Source organism: Amphiura filiformis, chromosome 19 (genome assembly GCF_039555335.1).
Source record: "Amphiura filiformis chromosome 19, Afil_fr2py, whole genome shotgun sequence".
Taxonomy (NCBI): Eukaryota; Metazoa; Echinodermata; class Ophiuroidea; order Amphilepidida; family Amphiuridae; genus Amphiura; species Amphiura filiformis.
Window position 1 is genome coordinate 19,095,756 of NC_092646.1, and position 18,040 is coordinate 19,113,795.

The 18,040-nt window shown below is 36.1% G+C and overlaps 2 protein-coding genes across 2 annotated transcripts in view; both read right to left on the bottom strand.

The window, feature by feature from the left end:
- Nucleotides 1-8,387: 8,387 nt before the first annotated feature.
- LOC140140283 (adhesion G-protein coupled receptor D1-like) lies at nt 8,388-14,086 on the bottom strand. Its single transcript, XM_072162070.1, has 8 exons — nt 13,942-14,086; nt 13,635-13,701; nt 13,178-13,244; nt 12,651-12,739; nt 12,305-12,425; nt 11,272-11,313; nt 10,738-10,905; nt 8,388-9,600 (listed from the first exon to the last, which is right to left on the bottom strand). Exons 1-8 carry the CDS (start codon nt 14,033-14,035, stop codon nt 9,568-9,570), a joined length of 681 nt encoding a protein of 226 aa, XP_072018171.1. The 5' UTR covers nt 14,036-14,086; the 3' UTR covers nt 8,388-9,567.
- Nucleotides 14,087-14,516: 430 nt separating this feature from the next.
- Nucleotides 14,517-18,040, bottom strand: part of LOC140140427 (uncharacterized) — a 35,975-nt gene continuing 32,451 nt past the window's right edge. Inside the window, exons 13-17 of the mRNA XM_072162188.1 lie at nt 17,765-17,952; nt 16,666-16,733; nt 15,919-16,033; nt 15,260-15,372; nt 14,517-14,658 (exon numbers count right to left, since the gene is read on the bottom strand). Of these exons, the coding sequence (XP_072018289.1) occupies nt 14,517-14,658; nt 15,260-15,372; nt 15,919-16,033; nt 16,666-16,733; nt 17,765-17,952 (626 nt within the window). The remainder of the gene's footprint in view (nt 14,659-15,259; nt 15,373-15,918; nt 16,034-16,665; nt 16,734-17,764; nt 17,953-18,040) is intronic.

Here is an 18,040-nt window from a genome sequence, read left to right on the forward strand (position 1 = left end):
AAAACATCAAAGATATGAAAGAAACAGATCACTGCATTTACATCTGTCCACGATTATACGGGAGTGGCGAATGTTCGATCTTTGCATGAACATTTTAAGCACAAAATATTATAGGCCTATTATGATTTTTTTATGTCAATCCAAAATGCAACTTCAATAATTATAATGAGGCTATTCTGTAAAGGCCCATACCCCATCCAAATAGGCCTACCTTGTATCTTGTTTAAAATCAAATGACCATCTATCAAATTTTTGGCACACTAGTTATTAATATTTTGTTTGCTCACGAGGTTGTCATTTTGGGTAATAGTGTAATATTTTATTATCACGGTCAGTTTTGTTTTTAAGTGTAGGCCTAATAATTTAAAACTTTACTCTCGGCGGGTGGTTAAAGCTTTAAAAAAAACCCAATACATTTGGCATAAATAAGCCTATAGCAGGCTCTCGTTTGAACGTGCATGTCAAGAAGCCAGTGTGGTCTGGTTAAACATGTTAACTTTAGAGCCCCGCTAAATAGCAGATACATGAACTACTATGGCAAAATTTGGAAACAACAGCCAAGATTTTGTTTTTGGAATGGATTTATATGAACAATAACATTATTAATGTGGCGACTTAGTGGATTATTAATATTCATCCACGGCTCAAGCACGGCCAAGTGATAGGAATCCCTGACCCATAAAAGTGGACATCCTTACTAGCAAACCACGGCCCATTTTACTGGTTGGAAAACCCCGGGTAAGTTACGACATAATCCCGGCCCGGCTCGGGTAAAGTCCCGGCCCACTTTCCCGGGGTTTTGGCCGACGTCAAGTCCCGGCCAACACCCGGCTCCCCCCCGGGATACATTTTGAGTCAAATCCCGGGTCACATGATGTCAAGTCCCGGACCATCCCCGGGTCCCCAGGGGCCGGGGTTGCATTTGATATGTGCATAATTTGATAAAAATTGATAGTATATGTGAGCTGCTCCAACGAAATGAGCGTAAAGTCGCAAGTTGGTGGTTTCGAAACCTTCCAATTGCTGAGTTACTCTTCGTTGTTTGAAGACACCTGTATAGTCAGTAGTATGTCCTTTGTGAATGTGGATATAATATGCTATTCTATGTATCAATTCTGTCCCCTGTTCCTAAAGGATATATCACTGACAATACAGGTATTTTCAAGCAAAGAATATTAAATCAACAGTTAAGACGTCTCGAAACTGCACACTTGCTATTTAACGTTTCTTTCATGGGAACATGTGACATATTAGGAGAATTATTTATTTCATTTGTTTTACTTTAGTCATGTTCCAGTAAAATGTACATCCTTTCATTCCCAAATACCTTTCCCATATAATTTAATGTTATGGAACAAAGTGATAACATCGAGGATTCTATGAAATGGTAAAATAAAAGATATTATTTACAGTTAAGGCAGGTTTTGTTGCTAAAACATTCTTTACATAATGAGACAGAATGTGCACAAAGACATTTTATTCTGCCTAAGCTGTAGGTTGTGCTTTATTGCACCGGTTGTTTTGGGATATTATTTATTATATCGTCTCATATGTCAAATTTCGGCACAGTTGTGCTCAATTTAAGTTCGTCTTTCTGTCCATAAACCTATCAAAATACCATCTGATTATTTAGCTTCGATGAATATGGAGTACCAGTTATATTAACAAATGGGATCTTGATCAACAGAGAACAAAATCTATCTTCTTGTATTGGTAATTGATAGTAATATCCGATTGTAACCAAACAAAAAGTAAATTAAAGCTCAGACATAGTACCATTCACATCTGAAGAAATCTCTTTTTCATTTGTGTTAATTTGAAGTTGACCATAGGTCCCCCTTAAAAAAACATACCAATGTTTTTATAAGTCATTATAAGAATTCAGAAAAACTACTAAAGTTTGACGTGTTTTGACATACAGTTCTCGAGTTATAGGCAAATGGGTCAAAGATTATATTATGGGGTAAACATGTGTCTACAGTTCTACAATTCTCATTCTACAATTTCCATTGAACGGGTCTTTGGCAAAAATGAATCAAATTGAGAAAAGTGGCATTGTTTTGGAAATTTTGTCAAAATAGCTCAAGGTCAAGAGGGCTCAATGGATTTTGATCTTTTTTGCTGTGTTACCAAGGCAACAAACCATCTGAGATATAGCAAACTATTCTTTTTTAATGTTCTCGCACGTGGAGTAATCAGAGACCATTTTTAAAATCAAAATCAGAGAATTTTTTGGTGGAATCCAAATTTTGACATTTGACCTTTCCCCTACAACTCAAGAACTTTTCATCGGAGATAAGTAAAACTATACTTTTTCTGAATCCTTTTGACAAGAGGAATTACATTGGCATGATTATTTGACCAATTTTGAAATTTCACCCGCTTCTTATAAATCGGCCATTGTGGATTTATGCAACTTAAGCACTGTTTCACTGCTGGGATTGTCGGGACTTTTATAGTGTTGCTTTTCTGAAATGAATGGTGATTAAATATGTTCTGTTGCAATTGGTGGTTGGTGATTTCGTGCTTTGACTGGGCTATATAGGTAATCGGCAAACTTTGGCTGACCTCGAGATGGTAAGAACCCATTCCGACACGGTCATATCAACTTTAGAGAGCATTGTGTATGGCTGATATCCATCACCAAATCTCTGTTTCCAGACGTTTGGTATATGCAGTTAATACTTTTTCCATACGTTTATAGTAATGATAGCTTATAGTAAAGATAACTTTTATTTATTTTATTACAGTTGAAACTACTTAATTGTTTAAACAAATGGGTATTGGGTCAAGCTGTAGGTTATTCATCCAGTAGTTTAAAACACAATTTTTGAAATTAAATCTTTGAAATTGAATACTGGAACTGAAATGCAACTCACTTAGCTACGTTGGGTACCAAACTATCGGGCTTCATGAGACATGGAATGGAACGACGATGAATGACATGCAATGTCGGGTCATATGCGTGTGACAATTGGAAACGAACGCATTTGGGAGAGAGTGGAGGAGCCAGTCATTTATAGGGACTTGGCCTTCAATATTGTCACACGCATGGAACCCGACGTTACAAGACATCCCTCGTCTGTCAACTATTATCAATCAGATGTTTGATAAAGTTCGAAAGTTTCGGACGCAACGTATAAAGTGACTTTCAGCTCCAGTATGACATTTAATTTCTAAAATAACTTGAGATTTTTTTTTCCTGAGTGCTTTAATGCACATATCAAATGCAACCCCGGCCCCTGGGGACCCGGGGGTGGTCCGGGACTTGACATTATGTGACCCGAGATTTGACTCAAAATGTGTCCCGGGGGAGCCGGGTGTTGGCCGGGACTGGTATAAGACTTGACGTCGGCCAAAACCCCGGGAAATTGGGCTGGGACTTTACCCGGGGAGGGCCGGGGTTATGTCGTAACTTACCCGGGGTTTCCAACCAGTAAATTGGGCCGTGCACATTGCCGTGGTTTGCTAGTAAGGATGCCCACATTTATGGGCCGAGGAATCCTATCAATTGGCCGTACTTGAGCCGTGGATGTATATTAAATCCACTGAGTCGCCACATTAATGTTACTCTTCATTTAAATCCATTCCAAAAACAAAATCTTGGCTGTTGTTTCCAAATTTTGCAGTAAGCCATGTAGTATCTGTTATTTAACGGGGCTCGAAAATTAGCATGTTTAACCAGACCACACTGGCTTATTGACATGCACGTGCAAACGAGAGCCTGCAATACGCTTATTTATGCCAATGTATTGGTTATCTTTTTACGAGTTTTAACCACCCGCCGAGAGTAAAGTTTTAAATTAATAGGTCTACAAACAAAAACAAAACAAACCGTGATAATAAAAGAATCCACGATACTTTTGTGACATCTGTGATCGTTTTTGGAGCAGTTATCATTAATCACGAATCGTCAAAGGATGTTTTAAATAATATCCAAAATGGCAATCTCGTGAAACAAAATATTATAACTTGTTCGCCAAAAGTTTGATAGATGGTCATTTGATTTTAAACAATATTCAAGGTAGGCCTATTTGGATGGGGTATGGGCCTTTACAGAATAGCCTCATTGTAATTAGAAGTTGCATTTTGGATAGACCTACATGTACGTCCTATACACTGGGAAGTCCATTTGTTCAGATTTATTCAAGATTTGGTAATTTTCTTGACTAGTTCTTGACTTTCCTTAACTATTTTTTTATTTAAATTTTAATGAATAGTTAAGAAAAGTCAAGAAATGGTCAAGAAAATGTCATTATCTGAACTAAATCTTGACAAATGAACTTCCTAGTGATATCAATATGATATTTCTGGTTTATTCCCGGCATTTTCCGACCCGCCATTCATGCCTCGTAATATTTAAAACAAGCATGAATGGCACACAGGGATCCCCCACTTGTCCCGTTCCCCCTGCCACTATAACGCATGAAAAATACACGAAATGACTAAGTGGGAAAGTCGGGTGATTGAGTCCGACATTGATATAATGCAACGTAAAATTCCTTCGACGGTGCGCTCGTCCGAAAAAGGGTCGCTAGACGTTAATAGACGTTAGTCCGAAAGTGGAAACAGTAGGCCTATAACATCTGACATTTCACTTTTGAATGTGAGACATACTTCAATATAGTTCGAATATGAAAAACACTGATAGTCCGAATCTGAAACATGTATCTAATTGCCTTCTAACCATGCTAACCAACTTTACGTGTATTCATAATCGGACTTACGCCGTGTAAGCAGCGTTTTTGCTGAACCATGAAATGGTTTCAGCCTACATTATTTGCCTTTCTGAGCTCCATACATACTCAGCAACATTTTGGTCGTAAATGGGCATCCAGTTGGGTGCATTAGTCTCCACTGAAACCCACCCAGTTATGCACCACAATCACTGAAATGTACCCCAAAACTGTGGCAAAATAAAGGGGTAACAAATTTTTTGATTCCATGCCTATGATGTAAACTGTACACGTTGAAGCCCGTGCGTTGATACTCAAACAGTAAAGCAAGTAGGCCTACACCTAATAGGAAGGAAAGGAAAGAATTACGCTGCTCTGCGCTATTGACGAGAATCTACGTAGCCTAATTACGTTTATCATTTTAGATGTTTTGCAACAAGGTAAGTAACTGACGTATTTGCAACACACATGTAGGCATATATTTGAAGCGTTTGAATCCACCCAGCATGTCCAGAGCTTGGCAGTCCATTGAAGACATCATCCCACGAATTTTGAGCCCGCATGAAAAGATTGCCGCGATATTAAAACCATATTAAGATCCAAGCCTATATTCGGTGCTCAGGGCCGGGAACTTGGGCCGAGGAATACCCGGGGTTTGCATCGGTTTGCATCGGATATTCGCCCCGGGGGGCCGGGAAGTGGCTTCGAGTTTTGCCCGGGTGGGTCCGGGACTGGCCAGGTGTTTACCCGGGACTTGAACTTTTAAACCCAAAAACCACGGCCCACGACCCGGCCATCCCCGGGTCCCCAGGGGCCGGGGTTGCATTTGATATGTGCATAATTTTCCTGATTCAAATTGATTATATAGGAGCTGTAGTTTTAACACAACGGCAATTAACGTGTTAAATAAATTACCACTACGAAGCATTATTTCAGATACATGTGGTTACCAAGTAACAAAAATATTACTTATTATATTATTAATTTTGCGTAATTAATTAATTAATTAATTAATTAATTAATTAATTAATTAATTAATTAATTAATACGTTTATTGTACAGACTTGACATTTAATATGGAATATTTTTTCGCAAAATTCCAAGACTGGTCTGGACGGAGTCTGCATAAACCGCAGGGGCTAAATATTATTTGGGTGTGTCGGGAGATGGTGTAAAATAATTGTTTGATAGAAAATGTGCTTTCCATAAGTGTATATTATGGTGCTCACAATGTAGCGAATTTGCCTAAAATGGCGGATTTAGGGAGGCTGAATTTGAGCTTTGTGGGAGACACAATTTCGGACTTTATACAACATTGTTCTGTTATTATCAAATGTATAGGGGTTTGAGGTGATATTTCTTATACTTCGTCATCAATTGGCATTCATCACAGTTGAAATACACTTGCAATGTATCAAATTTTTTAACATGGGAGGCGCTTAAAAATAGGGCTCTTAAAAGTGGTACGTACTCAGAAAGTTTGAATGGCCCCTGGGTTCAAATGTTATAAACTTACGGTAGAAAAACAATTGCCTGGATTCCTGTTTGTTCAATGAACTCGCGCTGTTTCTTTGTATACAGTAAGTTTATAACATTTGCCCCAGGGGACCATTCAAACTATCTGAGTGAGTACCACTTTTAAGAGCCATATTTTTCAAAGCTCCTCCCACTTTCCAAACTGGTAGATTACAAGTGCATTTCAGTTCTGACGAACATTTATTGGTATTTAGGTTCAGTAAATATCGTCTCAAACCTCAATAAATTTGATAATATCAGAATAATGTTGCTCAAATTCAGAAATTTTACCCCCACAAAAATCAAATTCAGTCCCCTTAAATCCGCCATTTTAGGCGAATTCGCTACATTATGAGCGCCATAATGTAAAATAATGGAAAGTACATTTTCTGCCAAACAATCATTTTACACCATTTCCCGCCGCACTCCGATATATATTTAGCCTGTGCGGTTTATGCAGACCCCTGCCAGATCAGTTTGGAATTTTGCGAACAAATATTCCATATTAAATGTCAAGTCTGTACTTTCTACCTTTACACTGATTCTGTAAGGCTTGTTTTCATTTGATAGCATCATTTTGGTTGTGTGATTCTACAACATAAACTTGATACATTATGAGAAAAATCAACTCAATCGTATGCTACACAATGTAACTTTTTGACAGGGCATGTATTATTTTGTTAGAGAGGCATTTAATGAGGATCATACACGCAATACATAAACAATAATTTGTATAGCCCCATCTCTAGAAATATTGTATAGATGAGTTGACTTCTGATGTCATTGCCTGGTAGTATGCACAGGCATCATCGCAATTTCCATTGTTATTTGCCTGGCAGTATGCGCACGCATCATATGTTACTTTCAAAACTCCCACCACATCACAACAAAGCTATTGAACAGTGTAGTGCAGTTCGCTTAAGCATATCGATATGTTACCAGTCCCTTGCCTTTGTTGATAAACATTGAGGTGAGGTCAACTCATTTCCTCAAGTTCCTTTTTTTCGATGGCCATTTCATTTTAAGTACTTCTATACCCATCAAAATAACGAACAGAACACAATGTTGTAAAATCTGCTCATAATTAATACTACACACACTAATATACGAATATAATTTAGCAGTAATAAACAAAACAGGAGTTTTCACCTACCCATCCCAACACTCTTAAAAAAAGGTTCTAAATAAAGGGGCGAGCTCAAGAGAAAGGGTTCTAGGAAATTCTGACCTATATAAACCCCTTTTTAGTTCTTCGTTGAACTATGGTTTTACATTCCGATTAAAAAGTCTTGAGGTTCTATTTGACACGTTATAGGTTCTACTTGAATCACATTTATTCTACTAGTAAACACACTGTTCAAGTCACATTGAGCCTGGGCTAATTTGTTACCAGCCAATTGGGATTTTTTTATTAACAGCAATTGGCTCTCGGACAAGCACAAGGGAATCCCTGCTTCTCGATAAAGGAAATCCTTTGCGTCTGTATTATTTCACATATCAAAGTAATATCATCGGCATTTAATTTTGCGACAATTTTAACTTCAGTCCTGTTAACGTACTTGGCGTTTCAATTGCATTGTTTCATTTGTATGAAGGGTAAAAATGCATTCCAATTTCTCGTTTCTTATCAAAAATAATTTATTGTGCATTTCTTAAAAACATATTATTTAGGCTTAATTGATATAAAATCAAACTTCGCACGTTTAATTTATTGATTTTCAGGTGTTATATTCAGTTGTCTATTGCTATATGTGAACTTGTACGTCAGTTAATTGTTTAGTTTCATTAAACACTCACACATTTCTTTATATTTATTTTTTGGAAACCTGTCTAAATACCAATTATACCTTTAATTGAACAATGGCATTACGTGATTACATCAACGAGAGAGTAGGTTTCTAACGCTACCAAAGAAATAAGTATATCGTCAAAAATACAAAGAATATATACATGTAGATTATTAGTATAGACTGTGCGTCATTACAATTTTAAGAATCTTTAAATTATATATTTTATTTTAATAAATAGTTTCTCTATATAGCCTGAGCCGATAATTACGGAGCCCCTGAAGTGACATGTTAAAAATATTTTTGGGATGTTAAAAATATTTTTTCGAGATAAAAAAATTATGATAATAAAATTATCTCTAGATACTAAAATTATCCCGAGATAATATCTCGAGATAATAAAATTATCCCGGGATCTTTATCTCTTTAACAAGGCCATGTCAATCACACAAATGTATAGTCGTTTTTAATAGACGCCCGCACTGTCAGGTGTGCGTACATTTGATTAGGAGACTGTTGCAAATGTACCGCGCATGCGCAGACCGGGAACTTTAAAAAACAAGGAAATTACAAGTCGGAGGTAAACGTTGCCGAAATGAAATGACAATACTCACAATATACACCATTTTATTTTCATCAGAAGTACACTGGGATAAAACCAATAACATATGCATGAAAGGTGAAAACAAAAGTATATATAAGCTAAATAATTTGACTTGATTTGCACAAATACAGATAAAATCGACAGTTTTCCTGACACGAATACCGCCCAAAAACCGTGCTCAAAAATGTCTCAAAATTTCTCTCCAAATTTCATGCAAATTCCCCCCCCCCCCCAAAAAAATGCTCTATTGTGGCCGCAATTTTAGATTTAAGACCTGAAAATTAAAAATTAGCTTTAGCATGGGGTTTTATTTCAACCATAACTTGAAACACAACACTGGACAACTAAAAGTTAAGTTACGAAGCAAATTGGGCAGCAGGGTTATTTCAGAGCATAGCATCAGTTTCACGCGAGAGTATTCGAGCGAGCATACACATGATAGGCATTTTTACGTACGGGGAACGGCGCGGTAGTTGCCCCGGCGGTAGATACTGCCCGATTTAGGGACCAACAAAAATCGGACATGTTTTTAAAATATCATGCACAAAATAGTGAAAAATAAGACTTTTTGCGCGGATAATGCCGCTTTTGGAGGTTTGAAGATTTTAGTTGTGCAATATCCATAAAAACGGTCTATTTTATATATGCCACATGTCAAAATGATGCAATCGGGAATTCTTTTCGTCTTTCGCCCGTGACCAAGAAAGCTGGTTATGCCCAGGTTTAGAATAAACTACTGTGTTGTGCTTGTTCAACCGTACCATCTAATATTTTTATTTTAAAAAAAAGGTGACATATCAGTCGTAATGTTGGTGTTTTCATCACGTTCTAATTAGTATTCGTCAACAACTCAATAGAGACCAAATAATTATTAAATAAATGGCACTGTTTGCAGCCGCAGCGGTATCACCACCAACATCCGCTTACGCCGCTTCTGTTGACAACGATCATTTCTCCATAACCTCAAACTGTTTGTCACTTTCTTTCATGATTCGACATTTGCAAACTCCGGAATCGACTGGAAATAAATTGCATAAAATAAAAAAAAAATATTAACAATGATCGTTTCTTCAAAATAAAACATATTTAACATTTAAAGCTGCCAATGATTTTTTTTTAATAACGTAGTTGTATGTTGTAATGAATAATGTGATATATGACCCGTTCCAGCAAATTTCAGAACACGTTGCAGACTGATAGCAGTAAATATGTTGTCAATCAAAAGGTTCTTATTTCTGATCCAATAAATTGCACTTACTGTGTACGTTTCGATAACCACTCGGTTATCTTTATCAACACTGAATGAAGTAAATATGTTGATTTTTAAAACCTGTGGTGTCACTGATGTGTATTTAAAAAAAAATCGTAATATTCAAATAATTATCTCAAACATTTTGACGCAGTTCGTGATAACGAGACACTCGCAGTAGTTGCGAGAAAGAATTTGTTCAAAGAAAAGGAGAATGAGAACAAAAGAGAGAACTCATCAAACCGTAATTGTAGGGACATTATGCAGAGATGGTAACAAGTCATTTTGTGCAAGTCAAGTCCAAGTCAAAAATCCTTTTATCCAAGTTACAAGAAAGTCAAGTCATTTTGAAAAAGTAAATCACAAGTCATCAAATCGCAAGTCAAGTCACAAGTCACTTGATTTATGGTGCTTTTCAATTATGAAATTGTGGGGACATTTTTGAAACGTGTGGACATCCCAAAGTTTCAACTTTAACGGTAATATTTGAATAAAACAGATGCTGTTTGGATGAGTAAGAAGTGGCTCACGAAGTGGCGCACGGTAATTTTAATAAATACCCAATCTGGGCCTTAAAAATTTTAAAATCGACGAGCTTTCGGGGGAGCTTCCCTTGGACCCCCCCAAGCACCACTGTACCTTACCCGTTATTCACGTGCGCTACCTCACAGAGTCCTCCCTTGACATGCTGGCACATCATTATCACTAAAATTTCAGTTGGCACTTCAACTAAACTAGTTGAGAAGGCCTGATATAAAGTGTATATTTTTATATTCTACGGTATGTCACCTCTCGCTTTCAAATAAAATAGTGCAATGTGGGGATATGTTCAACAATTACGGTTTTGTGTGGGACAAATATGAGGGGGTGTAGAACAATGTAGAAGACAGAAAAGGTTTATATTACCTGAACATCAACGTTGGCATGGATATGGACATGCACTTGGACCCCTTTTCTTTCAGGCTGAGCCATTTCACCCGGGGCCATTTCATAACCAGTTCCTCCCGGTGGTTCATGTCCTACTCGGTTAGAATTCATTTGACGTTGCCACATTGACAATACCGCTTCGCGCACCTTAATTGTAGGAAATAATCAAAGCATGTTATATTGATTCATACCAATAAAGAAGCTTATAATTTTTCACAAGTTCATATCTTAAAATACTGTCCATCAAAATGAACCAAAATTACACACAGGATTATACGTCAATACTTTACTCTAAACATATGTCAGTAACCAGGCAGTTGTACAACTAACACAACAACAAAATGCACTGACATTGAACAGCTTCCTAGACAACATTCACAACCCAATAATTGGTACCCAGCACAAGAATTCTTGTTTTTCTACTATTTATGACTTTTAATTACTTGATTAATTTTGTAATGGTAATTAAATTAATTGATACTATCCTTTTGTTATGTTTCTTTATACAATTACCTCCATGTTAAGAACACAACAAACGACCACCAACCATACTCCCTGATGAAATAAGCAAAACCAATATTTAGCATTAGTCTTAATTTTGTTTCCTATTCAGTTTATTAACTTGTATAGAATAATTATTGTCTGCAGTTTGTCAGAATTACCACTATTGAAAATTAACCGCGAACTTTTTGGGAAAGTCTGAAATAATGGTACAGCTATATTTAAATTAGCATATGCTGAGAAGTTCTTGAAATGGATTGGGAAAAGTACGAGCAGATGGTCGATACTTTCGAGATAGCACCCAATATGGTGGCCTTGTTCATCATCTTGTACACTCTAAATTACAGGGATTTAAATTCAAATCCCAAAGACTTACTTTCAAAACTTTCAGAGACTGTAGTTAGGGACCAATCAATATAGGAATAAAATAAGTATTTACAAAGTTTTATACATTTCAGTCCCACGGGGATTTAAAAAAATTAAAACTTTCAGATTTAGATTTAAAGTTTAAATCTACAAAGAACAAATGTTAATACTTCAAAGACTTATTTTCAAGTCTAAAAGATTTAATTTTTAACTCCAAGGCGGACTGTAATAAAAATTAGTGGCAAAACCTTTGGATTAAACCATAAGACTATCCTTAGACTTAAGATTTCAAATCCTTGAAAGATTAAAAAGGCAAGTCCATATTGGATTTAATATTCAAGTCCTTTAAGATTTACTTTTAAGCAAATCTGGGATTTATTTCAAAATAATATATATCTTTATGGGGATTAAATATCGATATTAAAGACAAGTCTGTGTGACTTCTTATCCAGCAATACGTCTATTCACGGCAGTAATACCAAGTCAGGACTACTTCTTTCATAAAGTTCAAGCAATAGTCTGCAGTGCGAGTGATACGTGGCCGAGTGTGATCAATTATTATTTAGCCCGTGCGATTTATGCAGACCCCTTCCAGACCAGTCTTGGAATTTTGCGAAAAAATATTCCATACTAAATGTCAAGTCTGTAATATGCATTCTGCTAACGCACTGACACATACCTCTACGCTGTTAAATATTGTAAACAGATAGGCAAAGACAATGGTGAAGTTTGCCAAGAGACCAAATATCCAAGTTATACCCAGCATTGGGAGCAGCATAAAAGCCGTCTTCAGTCCAGATCTAAATGACAAAAGAGAGTTTGACTTATATACTTTACTGTCCTTAAGGCTACACGATTTATTGTTGGTCAAAGTAGCCAAAAAATCCATTTAAATTATCAAAATCAATAATATATTATTGAAAATTAACACTTTGTGTTTTGCAAAAGTTCATTCTATAAATCATATAATTTAAAAACTTCTTCTTCTTCTTCTTCTTCTTCTTCTTCTTACCCCCGGTTCTTACCTTACTATTGCAATGTTGTCATGGTCCAACGACTCCTTATTCAAAGTCATGATTGTTTTAACCACAAGTGCAAGAATTATCAGATTCAACTGAAAATAGAAATATCACACAGCACACAGTCAATTCACAGCTGTTAAGCTATACGCAGACGCAACTTAACTGAAGTGCGTATAGGCTGTATGTCATGCCTGAAACTTGTTCTATACTTTATTGTTGATATCAGCAGAAATTTTCCTCATAAATTAATCGTAAAAATTAGATGATCTTTAGCTTGTTTGTGTTATTGAAATGGATCCAATCATGTCCGGCGCGTCTGACTGATTAACTTCGCTCGTTTAACTGCCCTCGGGGACACATCGTTGTTAAACGGTGATGAACAATTGAGATAGACGATCAATCAATCTATTGATCAACTTCTTATAAAACACAATGAAATCAACGACAAGTCAATTTATGTAGATCACTGTTATAAAACAAACATTTATATATTATGTCCCAAACCATATAATTCATAAGCAATGACTTACCGATATGATCAATAACACAGGACCAACAAACGCCCAGCTAAACCCATCTTCCGTCGACAACCAACACCTTTGGTAAAAAGAAAATCCAAACAAGGATACAAATCCCATAACAAATAGACAAAGAGATATATAAAAACAATACAATAGTATTCAAGGAGTTCAAAGTGTGAGGTACAGTGTCATTTATTTTGTATTTCTGTTTATGATCACTGGCAAGTCAATATTTTTCATAAGTAATGAAATTTTATAGATATGCACCAAGTTGAAAAAAAAAGACTTGTAATATAGTATGTTATCATTTTGCACTATTTTTAGGATGAGGGATATGTCTACAGGGATTGGAAGGATTTAAACTATGGCCTAGGGTTAGTGTTAATGTGTGTGTTGGATTTAAGGTAAGATATTGTTGTTAGTGTTGTTCGGCATTTCATCATATTTGTTCCCAGCATAATCTTACGTTCCGTTTTGTCCGTAATGAGTGTATCGAATACCAGCTGAAATACACACTATCGGTACCGGTACAACTGTTTCATGAGAGAGGGAAAGATAAAATAAAACAATTATTGATGAGTGCATTTGTCACGAGACAAGGTAATTGATATTACTGTCTAATTTTATAAAGACGATGATGAACGGATAAGATGGTAATTTTCCAGGCTGTGTTATTTGTAATTTCATACATAAAAAACACATTAATACTTTTATTGTAAGATTTTCTTTTATGTCTGTTGCACATTTATTATTAATAAATCTCTAACAATTACCCCATCCAACGATGTAGTAGAGCCATTTAAAATTTCTCTCATAGCCATAAACAATAACAATGAGGCGATACAGGTGGATTCCTTCAACCAACATCCAACAAAAGGTAGCCAAGTAAGCGTAATGGAGCAAAATGGCTATGGTCTTACAAAGAACCTGCAACAAAATATATCCTTTTTGTAGTTAGTTCTTTTATTTTATTCAATGAAGAAGTTGTTTTTATACTGAGTAAAGTCAAATAAATTGTATTTTGTTTTTTGTTTTTTTGGAACATAAGCTGAAATGTTGATTATGTCGAAACCTGAAATCATTTAGTGTTTTCTAACTTTTTAGATGCATTGATAACTTCAGTAGAGTGTTGTTCCATACACTCCATTTACTATAGATCTTAGTAAGTCGTTACTCTTTTAAAGGCACATTATGAATAGTCGATATTTGGTTGCATAACTGTAACCGTTGCAAAATAATGAAGTATGAAACAAGCATAAGTTTAACTTTTGTTGTTAGAAATTAAAAGCAAAATTTAACTAGTATCAGGATGATCATAAAGGATGAAAAACGTAAGTATTTAATTCATTTATTGTCTATAATTCAAAGGAAACATTCTTACCGCATTTTCCTGTAAATTATTACTAAGAAGAAACATCATTATTGCAGCCAACATTGCGATCATAAGGTGAAAATGCACCAGGTTGCGATCTTGTGATAAAATGGGGTTTCTGTTAAGAAATCATACCCAACACATAAGTACTTGTTGCGGTCTTTTTATGACTGGGGTATCGCCTCCCAACCATATTCCAAAAGGATTTTAAAGAGTCTCAAAATATAACAATTTGTGAGCGTAGTGAGTATTAAAAATCTGTGGTTTTTCCCCTTTTAGGGTCAAATCAGCACCCCACCCACCCAAAAAATTCTGCGTACGGGCCTGAATACATGTTAAATCATTTGTATGTTTTGGTAAATCCAAGTCACCAAAATACATTGTGCAAAAATGCTCACATAAGTAATAACGTGTCATAATCCAAGTGTGTGAAAATATTGGATCCAAAACATAATAATGATAAAATTGGATGCTCTACGCCCAATATTTATTGGTCTCGCTATGAGTTTCCGTCTCATAGCTCGACCAAAAAATATGGGCTCAATCAATCCAATTTAATATCAAAACTGAGATTACGTAATCTATATATGTGAAACATTGTTTAAGATATGATAGATTGGGGATTAAATAATGTTACGTTTAAATTATCTACTTCATGCTTCATGGGGCAACGGAAAACACATAAATAATCCCTTTGAGGAAATTGGCTTATCAGTTACCTGAAAAGTGAAAAAATAAGGAGTCCAGAGATAAGAGCAAAGATTGACAGTGAACATCCAATAGTCGTAAGTACACCAAGTGTTTTGGCGTTGGCTCTATTTGCGTTGCTTGGCTGCAAAGCAAAATTAAGAAAATTTTATTGCAATTTGTTGATAAGAATCTGAACATGGTATGATTATTAAAACAGCAGGATTATGCAGGGTCGAATTTATCTGTTTTGGGGCCCTGGGTCAGGTCAAAATTTGGAGGCACCAAACTCACTGTGAGGAAGGCATAATACACTCAAGTCGCTAAGTTTTGGTTAACAACGGTGGGATTATAAGGCGGCAGAAGGATTATAGAATTTAGAAGGGAAACAATCATATTTGACAAGGACATTAAATGTACGCGCGAATTCAATATCAGACTATTTTAGCCCAAAATGAAAGTAAACATTGCCATGTAAAGTGCCAGTGCACGCGAATTACGCTCAATTTCGAAATTATACCATAATTTGGTCCAAAACATGGTGTTTGGGGGCTAAAAAGAAACACGTACAACGCAATTTTGGCCCCCCCCAAAAAAAAATTTTTGGGCTCTGGACTCGGGACCATCTGGTTAAATGGTAAGTCCTTCCTTGGTATTAAGCTAAGACGTTTCTGATTTACAATTAACTTACTGGTCCTGGCTTAATCTGCATGAGTACGGCATAGTTCGTTGTATGGTTACAGCTGCAGGTGGCATGTGATTTCTCGTCATTAGCTACTCTCTGGCATCCATAGTCAGACCAAGAGCTGTATTTTATTTTAGAAGATGATAATAGTAATTATGCATTTGTTAATATTCTATTACACTAATCCACGAGCAGATAAATTAATCATAAACTAATGAGAATGATATGAATGTAACAAAAATAAATGTGCTTAACGATTAGCATAATGTTGAATATACGTATATTCATACACTCCTAGATAGTGACAACTAATCAGAGCAAGCGTTAGTAAATTACTAGCCGTGCATAAATGTTGCATAATTGCACGGGCTCGCACCTCTTGTAGTAAGCGCAGTGTTTAGGACGCGTTCATTTTTCTTGCGGGTGGATTCATTTACATTTGTTTGAATTTTCCAATATTATTAGTTACAATTTTGTTATAAAAATTGCCAAAATTACCTGATTTTTTAGTCGTGTATGAAATAGGTTAATAAATGCGTATCACTTTTTGCTCGAGAAATTGTACAAAATAATGCACTTGTAGGCCTACTGAGATGTTGATGCGTCTAATGCACGAGCTCCGTACATCTCAGTACGCGTGCATTATTTTGTACAATTTCACTCCCAACAAGTGATACGCGTTTATTAACCTATAAATAATACCCGCCAATAATGAAAACAGAAAGAGCTATTAAAACTCAATAATTGTAATACCTGTTGGTTTCGTCCCAGTAGACACACACAGGTTCAAATGATTCTCCTTCTTTCAGCTTCGACACAGGCTTAAAACAAATAAAAGAGAAAAAAATAATGAACTAGTCAGTAATGCCAAAATAAGCACAAACATTCCCCACATATATCGCTATGATGTCATAATGCGCGCGCACCCTTGCAAAATTGGACAGTCTGGCAGTGTAAAAAAGTTAGGCTACGTTTATTTCGCCTAAATATAAAAAGAAATTACTATTTCAAACTAAATAGCAAGTAAAAGGTCAATATCTCTTGGAATGAAGCGAAATTAAATCATGGATTTTACTACAGAAACCTATAGTGGGCCTTACCAACACCGCCCTTCTTCTGCAGTCACTTTTGATTCTCGGCCCTACTCCCGGGAAAGGTGCTGGGGTGACAATTGTATCACTAGAAATTAGCTTATTGATCTACGATTAGCTTAAAGCAAATGGGGTAAAACGAAATTGCTATTTCTTTCCAGCACATGCAATGCCTGTATAAGCTCGCCGATCGTAAATGTATTATTATTGAGCGGATCTTCACGCAGATGGGACGTATAAATAAAACACAAGACCAAAAGAGATATGCATACAGCTTATGTGTCACTAATTGAATGATATACATGCACAGGGGTGCACATTTCTTAGCCATCACTCGATTGGTGAAAAAACTTAAATTTTATTGTAATTAAAGCACTTCAGGCTTAGTCTTTCAAATGCTATTTTAGTACACCGTTTTGGCATTACAATCATACAAGAAGTAGAAATTCGAGAAAAATTGAAGGGGGTCGCTGTGGAGCAGCAAATCACATATCATGACATCGAGTAAAGCCGGACCTTTTGTATGACGGATGAAAACCCTTTCTCCTTCGTAGTTTTAAGGTTTTAAACTGTAACCTATTTCCTCATGTTCATCCGCTGTCAAGCTAACAGACAGCATTAGCTAAAGAACGAATGAACGTGATGCCGTGTAAGTATTGTTGGTATTTAATAGACATCACGCGTTACGTGTGGCGTTCCCGTTAGTTCACCTTGCGCTGCATATTATGTCAATCACGGCAACGCAACGTTTAATGTATTACCTCTATTATCAGTGTTTTAAATGACACGGGAACAGACACCTTCGAACCGTCCACGCTGATCGAAACAGATGTTAATCCAGATGCAACATAACTTAACTGACTTCCCAAAGACACTGTTTCGTTTGACTTCAAAGTAGCCAAGTCTTTGTAAGACAGACCAAATAAGACGACATTCGAGTTGGCATCTCCTGGTTAAAATGTTAAAGTAAATTAGAAGTAATAAAATTAGTCAAAAACTAAGGGAAATCAAGCCGAGTACTAAAAGGTTGCAAGTAA

What these genes read in the sequence shown, in the direction of transcription:
- LOC140140283 (XM_072162070.1), bottom strand. Translation starts at nt 14,035, where the DNA reads ATGTTGGTTGAAGGAATCCACCTGTATCGCCTCATTGTTATTGTTTAT. An exon ending in CAATATTTAACAGCGTAGAG is followed by an intron (nt 11,314 to 12,304) that starts GTATGTGTCAGT and finishes TTATTTCATCAG; the next exon opens with GGAGTATGGTTGGTGGTCGT. An exon ending in ATGCCAACGTTGATGTTCAG is followed by an intron (nt 9,601 to 10,737) that starts GTAATATAAACC and finishes ATTTATTTCCAG; the next exon opens with TCGATTCCGGAGTTTGCAAA.